General features: G+C 36.4%; 1 protein-coding gene across 1 annotated transcript; it reads right to left on the bottom strand.

Moving 5' to 3' along the window:
• Nucleotides 1-704: 704 nt before the first annotated feature.
• Nucleotides 705-7727, bottom strand: LOC108728318 (glycosylated lysosomal membrane protein). Its single transcript, XM_018456810.1, has 6 exons — nucleotides 7535-7727; nucleotides 4715-4972; nucleotides 2595-2798; nucleotides 1804-2034; nucleotides 1435-1721; nucleotides 705-1314 (listed from the first exon to the last, which is right to left on the bottom strand). The coding sequence occupies exons 1-6, from the start codon at nucleotides 7607-7609 to the stop codon at nucleotides 1143-1145; spliced, it is 1227 nt and encodes a 408-aa protein (XP_018312312.1). The 5' UTR covers nucleotides 7610-7727; the 3' UTR covers nucleotides 705-1142.
• Nucleotides 7728-8000: the final 273 nt, after the last annotated feature.

Raw genomic sequence — 8000 nt, 5'->3', positions numbered from 1 at the left:
TGCGAGCCTACGCCGTGGCGTAGCGACGATACCACCGAGACGGCACGGGGCGAGATCAATGCTCCGTTCAGGGCTCGTGAGTGCTTGCGTGGTGCGCTTCCGTAGCACAGGGTGGATCAATGAAAACGTACCCCTCCACCTCGGTGTCGTGGACGTGGCCCCACGCCACCCTTTGCCGCTCCGCGACAAAGGGAAACGCGGTACCATACCGCGCCACTTTTACTACCACCGCCTGAAAACATTCACCCGCACCCTCTACGACCATACCCGCGAGCTTCAATAAGCTCGTCCGCGAGGTTTATCACCGCGTTGCGAATACGTTGCACCACACGTCTTTGTTAACCCGATGCTCAGATTCTCATTTGTATACGATTAGTTTCCACTTAAGTATTTGCATCACTCCAAGTACAGCGTAAATCTCTTCTTCCTTAAGACTTCTCAATTTTGCAAATAAAATGTACGCTTAAATACGGAGCATATTGAGACATGTATAAGAATAAAAGATTAATGGAAAGTTGATAAATTAGAAGTTAAGACATGAATTAAAATAAATGCATACAGTTTTCGTATATTTGCAAAAAATATAAAAATATGTGAATACACAGAAAGTACAGTGAGATATATCATCATAGTATGTTTAATATTTTAATATCAAACATAGGGTACGAATATCATAAAGAAAATTATTACAAAATGTAGTACAACTTATTGTATGATATGTATATTTCGTAAATCTCGTGCATACAATCAGCGTTCAATTACAAATTACCTAGAAAAGTTCATTCATTCGTTGCACAAATTAACATATCATTCTCTCATAGCATATTTAGAAATAAATGTGATGCTCCTATTCTCTTTTTTTATCAAGTATCAACAAATAATATATCCTCTTAAAATATTAAAACAGAGAACTAGAGGAGTATTTTAACATTTCGCTAAGCGCTAATACATTATAAGAGAACGAATTATCACTCACACTTATCACACTGATATCAGATCCGAGCTACTAGTTCGTGTAAAAATATATGTGTTGTATAAATATAGGAATATCTCTTTGTGAAGAACAATAGGTTGTGTAGTAGCGATGTACCTAAACGTACACGCAACATACGAATAAACCACATGGCACACGAGCGGCGAGTTCATCGATTTAAATAAGCGTTGCCATGTCGTTTCGGCATTCTGCGAATACAGAGATACAGGCCAGTGATGACCATAATGAGCAAAGGGAGGCCGAGGCCAATCGAAATAATCATAATGACTAGAGAAGAGAATCTCTCCTCGGGTGGTGTGCCGTATCCAATCATGAAAGTCCTGCAAAATTTAAAATGCAACATTTTATTAATTCAAGAGATTATAGAGAATTACAACTCGTTATTAAATTTTTTAAATAAAATACGAGATTTAATAACAGTCTTGTAACTGACGACTCACCACGTCAAGTAATTCGTCTTCTTGTAAAAACCATCTCCTTTTGAGCCCAAGGAAACCATTATCTTTTGTAATAGAAGATCCGCAGTTTCTCCATAATAACAGTAGAGCATTGAATTTTTAATACTTGTATAATTGAACACTTGTTTCGGTGGATACTGGACTGTCTCCGTGGAACTGGTTACATCGCGCGACGCGCTAATGTATGACACCGGCCGCCATTGTAAATACGATCCAGCATTCAGCGCGCCGTCCTGTTCTCTGTAGGGTGGCGTTCTAACTTCAACAACCTGAAGAAAAGCATTAGAAGATAGGTTAAGATAATATTTTCAATCAAAAGCGATGAGATAGACAAGAATAATAGATTGTTACCTCGAATATACCCGGAGTATGCTCATCGTCCAGACTCTTTTTCGGATCAACGAACATCAGTATCTCGGGATCGCCACCGCCGACCGCGAGCAATTCAATAGCAAATCTGCTATGGGCAAAAGTCTGGTTAGTCTGGATGTGGTCGAGGATGATGTCCACTTGCGTAGAATTCTCCGTGTGTAACATATGTGGCACCATGTCTGAATGGTCAACAGTGCAGAATCCTCGGAGCTGACAAGCGAACGAGAGAGATTTTAGAGAAAGGTGTACCACGTATATCACAGAGGACTAAAAAACCCACGTATGCATAGGGTGTCTCAAACTTCACGAACACCCTTCAATAGCAGATTTCTGAGATCATTTCGAGATGAAAATCTTAATACCAAAAGCTACAATAGTTTTTAAATGAGAAAGATTTAAAATTAGCCAATTAAATTATCCAAAATTTGCGCGTTCAGGCACAGCATATTACACAGTAGTAAAAGTGTCCAGAAGAATAGAAGAGAATAGAACTGATGCTCACTATTATGTCATGTTTGAGCGTACGAATTTTGGATATTTCACTAGCTACTTTAAATCCTTTTCATTTAAAAACTATTGTAGCCTCGACATTTTGGAATTAGGATTTTCCTCTCATTAATCTGCTATTAATTGAAATCTGAGACACCTTGTATGTTCAGTATAGGCTCTAAATGAAGTTGGTTCTCACTTAACTGAGCCGTTGAAATTATTTTCATATGCGTCTCTATGTACTACCGATACTTTTTCTTCAATGCTGCAAAATACTTTACCGAAAGCTTTATACTCCCGTATCTGCTGATATTCTTAGCTGTATCGTGATAAGAGTTACCCTCCATATCCAGATAGACGAATTCGCTATTTTGCAATAGGGACACGAGCCGCCAGTTGAAATACTCGGAATGCAAAACGTTCGTATTAGTGACGTCGGCAGTGTCAATCAGTGCCGTGTCATTTACGTCGTTGAATTCGATAATCTGTAACATAATATATTTAGTATTATTCAACTTGCTATATATAAACGCTAAGGAATCATAACAGATGACGAAATCAGGTCATCGATGGTAGTTTTTGCTACGCGATTGAATCTACATAAATACAGTCACAATTTCTCTGGCATTATTAGCGCGCAATAAAATTAACTAAATTAAACCGCAATGTTGTCGATACTGACGTGTTCCCGAAATTCCTGTCAAATGCAGCTGATCGATATACGGCGCGAAAATCTGTTTGCTCACTGCTGTGAGTAATTCTAGTCGCTTTGTACGCGACTATTTAATAATTCCGTCAACTAAATAAGTGTACAATATACACTAACCGTCAATCGTTAATTATACGTTTTACAAAAAATTAATCCTGCACTCAATATCGCACGGTATTTATTGAGCGAGAAATTTAATGTTCTGATGATGCAATAAGCTGTAAATTATTAGATGTTTACATAAGGTATTACATAAAATATTCATATTATTTTGCTGTTAAAATATGCTCCAGTATAACGAGATCGTAACGTATGTAATTTATGTAAGAGAATATGCTTGTATCTACATATTACGTATGTAGATACGAACGTATTCTCTTTTCAAGTAGAAGACACTCGGCTCGAAGAGAGGCTCTACGAAGTGGAGACATTGTGAAGTGCGAAGGTTTAATTAAGAAATCGCGGATGTATTCTCTGTAGTCGGTAATAAGGGAATGTGATGAGTAGATTTGTGTCACTCACTCGGATTTACGTCCGCGTTTGATGGAAGTAAATTCGAGCAAGTCATAATTAGAGTAATATTGTATTTTTATATGCTGTTTTATATTCCTATACGCGTGCACAGAGAAAAATTTATTAAATCTTAATACATATTTTTTTCATTAGCATTAATTAAACTTTTACAATAAATAAATGTCTACTAAAAAATAATTGTTAATTTAAATTAATGGTTTTGTATCAAATAAATAAATATTTAGTTAATACTATTCAAACATATATTTATTAAAATTTAGTATATTTTTTCAGTGTATATGTATCTATGTTATTGCATTTTTACATTTTTTGTTAAATTTTTGTTGAATTTTACAATTTTGTTGAAACGATGCATCTATTAGCAAAATTTTATTAGCATATTAAAATTGAGCGCTCGTTTCTGCCTACATTTTGCTACTCGCTTAATGATAAGCATCTTGGAAGAATTAGCAATATAATTGATAATTTCAAGATTTACATTCATTTCTCAATGAATCAACTTTAATTTCGGTTTAACTTACTCTTTATCTATTTCTAACTTTTAAAACTAGAAAGAGATAAAAAGTAAGTTAAACTATAGTTCTATTCTTAAATTTAAACAATAATAAGACATTCAATTGAAAACTGTTCAATACAAATATGTATTAGGACTTTGTTTCAAGGTCGATAAATAATCAGCGTACAGTTTGCTTGAACTGAAAATTGTAAAAATTACATAAAATATTATTAAACACAAAGGCCTGAATATGGCCTTCTTTGCTTATTTCTTTTGAAAATTAAACTATATCGATATATATATATATATATATAGAAACGAGTAAAGATAAAAGATAATTTTTTCAATTTCCCTCGTCCGTCTCTTAAAACCGTTTTACAATAATTAATCCTGCTAACGAAATGAGATAAATTAGATCGTCGATTATCGGTTCAATAAACTCACGATCAACTACCCATTAAAAGAATTTTCGAGAAATTATCTTATTCATTTGATAATGAATAAATTATGCAATATTGTCGATGTAATCGCTAACTGTAATAAATTTAAATTATGCATAAATATCTGCATTGGCTCTTTTTACATTCAATTTTTTTAAATTTATCCATTATCAGATCTCCTCTCAGAATCATCACATTTATACAATTGTTTAAATTCGTTACCTTGTTTATTATCACCCCGAAGGAATAAGAGGGTTTCTCCGAGAAGACAACCGAGTTCTCCCTTCTGGCGAGATAGTCATTCCAGGTGATGTTGAGATAGGCAGAGGGTGGCGTGACCGCCAGCAGCACAGATGGGGTGCCAAAGAAATCCCATAGGTAATGCAACGTGTCGTTGGGGCCATCGGCTCTCAAGTAGAGTGTCGTTACGTTTCGCTGGCGGCACCGCTCATCGCAGCCCAGGTTCACCCACGACCGCAGCTAAGGCAGGATAAAGCGGGCGTTTTATGCAACGTTGCAAATTAAACGACGTCGTATTAACGGACGGATGGCCTAGATCAGTGACGGATTGTACAGCAGGCGGCCTTGCCGTTTCTAGCCGAGTCCCCCGTCGATTATTATCGCACGAAACGGCGTTGCACCGTTACGCTAATGCGCGGCCTGCAGGCTCGTATCTGCGAACCGTGAAGTGACGAAAGTTACGCACGTTTCCCTCCTATCTCTTTTTTTTCAGTCTGAAAGGAGTTCGCGAAAGTACACGCGATACACTCGGTTATTCTGTCGCAACACTTTCTCCACGACTTTGTTGGAAGGAAAATCTGAAATTCTGCTACGGAAAGAACTTTGCTGAAGTATCTAAAAATTTAGCTAAATACAGATTTGAAAATAATTTTATTGGACTCAGTCAAAGCGGAGTCGATAATTATTTTACTTGGTTGAAACATTCAATCATATAATATGAATTAAAAATATTTTTACGCAAATTAATTAGCGCTTCAATTACCTCGCTAATTCTGATTAGCCCTCGTCTAATTTTTTAAATAATTACGTAGAGTATTCAAATTGATTGTTAGAATGTCAAAATTTTTTGTAATATTATTATTATATTTGAACATCCTACATAATTATTTTGATAATTCACAACCAAAATACTTATAGATTTAGCTAAATGTTTAGATACTTAGGAAAACCGTTCTTTCTATATGTCACGCCAAAATTATAAATGTGTAAAAATATCACTCTTATACGTTTTAAGATATAAATTACATTCCCAACACACGTCGCATCGACAGAACGGAATAGATAAAATAAACACGCGATAGATTTCTTTGCTCCATTTTCAAACGCGTTATATCTAGACTAGAGTTGGCTTTTACACTTATTTACTAATTCACACCTAGGATCGATAATCCAGTTCGTTATAAATTTAAGATACTAGGCCTGTATAGAAAGTGCAATCGTATCGGACAATTCCTCTGAATGTCTTAAAACATTAAAAGCAATTTACGCTACGACGTTGCTTACAATTAACAAACTCGCTTTTTTTAACGTCACACTGCACACATCCATAAGATTATTATCGCAGATATCGGAATATATAATCATTTGATAAAAAATAAAACACAGAAAAATAAAAATAAATTAATTAAAAAACAAATACACTCTGAGAAAAAAATTGTTTATTTGACTAAATTAATTTAATTTGTCTCTAATTCTGTCGATGAAGAATGTATATATTATATTTGACTTAAATACTTGCTCCAACGAAAGAAATAAAGACAACTAAATTAATTTAGTCAAATAAACAATAAATTAATAGTCAATAAGCAATTAATTTAGCCAAATGAACCATTTTTTCTCAATGTAAAAAGTATAAAGTTCCATTATCAATATGATAACATTTATTTACTTAAAATATTACATTACTTTTATATATATATCTTTTATATTATACAAATTTTGTGATTATATTTTTTATTATCAAACTGTCGAAGCTCTAAACTGACCGAATTTATTGTGTCATATTACTTGCGCACGCAACCGAAATTTGAAACTCAAGTTGAATGAAAAACATGACGCTGATTCACGTCCACGGGCGATTAATCGTCCCGAACGCTCGCGCGTTTATTTATATTTGACGCGCCGATCGCGCGACTCACGATCGACCGTGCCCTTCGATCTCGAGCAATCTAGGTCGCGTCATCCGATGCACTTATCCGATCAGCCGTTAATACGTATAAGTGTACAGCCAATTTATCAATAAATCCACCTGTTTGGCGTGACAAAAGAAATATCACGATAAGTCGAGATTTCGGAGCGCACTCGATAGCCGTGGCGGGAAGGGGGCGGGGGGGGGGGGAGGTGGAGGGGGACACCTCGTGGATGCAAGTTGACACAACACACCTCCCAAACATCCTTTGTCTGTAAGACTGCAGTTCTTTTTCAAAGAATATTCTGAACTGATATACACTGGCGAAATGAGTTGGAATGAAACAAATACAGTGAGCTTTCCAGCGGAGACAAATCGACACGAGAGTCATTCTGTCTTTGTTTCTTACTGATTATCGAACAAGGACAGGATGACTCTTGTGCCAATTATTGTGTCTCTTGCTGGAAAGCTCCCATAGTTTGTTTTACTCCAACTTATTGCACCAGTTCAGAACTTCCTTCGGAAAAAAAAAAATAAGTCCTATCCTCGTTTCTATATCAATGCATTTATTTATTAATTTAATTTTAATCTCGGTTCAACTAACACTATCTTTTTATAGTTCTAAGAATTAGAAAAAGATAAAAAATAAGTCGAATCGAGATGGAAGTTAATCTATGTTGGTAGAAGCGAGTATTATTATGCGGTCCACACAAACGCCAGACCAAAGGTTTGAAAGTCGATGAATCACAACATGCACGCGATTCGTTCGTTTTGGTGAGGCGCAACGCTGTCTCGTGGATGACATGACGCGTTGTACGGCTGATCGCGCAGCTAATCAGTCCTATAGCCTCCGGGCGGACGAATCCGGGAATCCGGAGCTAACTTATACTCACTGTGCGTTGCGTGGAAAAAACGGAGTCGGCTAGTGCGGCGACCAGCAGCAGACAGAACGTCGAGGCGCTGGCCATGCCTGCCGTCGCATAAGACAACGACGATGTATAAAACGCTCGCAACTCACGCTTGTCAACGCTGACGCCGTTCGCAAACTGACAGACTGACACCAACGCGATCGCGTGGGAACACGCGGCTTCACTTCATTGGAAGCAAGTAGGAAGCCAGCGCCGTCGTGGTTGAGATGGGAATCAGGCGACGATCAGTGGTTGCTTGCTCGATCGGTACGTCAAATCGATACATAAAATCCAGGATTATACCGTATATTTCAAGATTACGTTTACGTCTGTATAAAAGTTAGCACAACATTCTATTAATATGAAAAGAATAATTACAGTTTTTAATTTAAAAATTTTAATTTAACTTATTGCAATAGCAAAAAAATTATCGAGAAATTATTTACAGATA

This window comes from Mycetomoellerius zeteki, unplaced genomic scaffold (genome assembly GCF_001594055.1).
Source record: "Mycetomoellerius zeteki isolate Tzet28-1 unplaced genomic scaffold, Tzet1.0 scaffold61, whole genome shotgun sequence".
In the NCBI taxonomy this organism is placed as follows: Eukaryota; Metazoa; Arthropoda; class Insecta; order Hymenoptera; family Formicidae; genus Mycetomoellerius; species Mycetomoellerius zeteki.
Note: the sequence above shows the minus strand (reverse complement) of the source record. Positions and strands in the feature narration are given on the sequence as shown.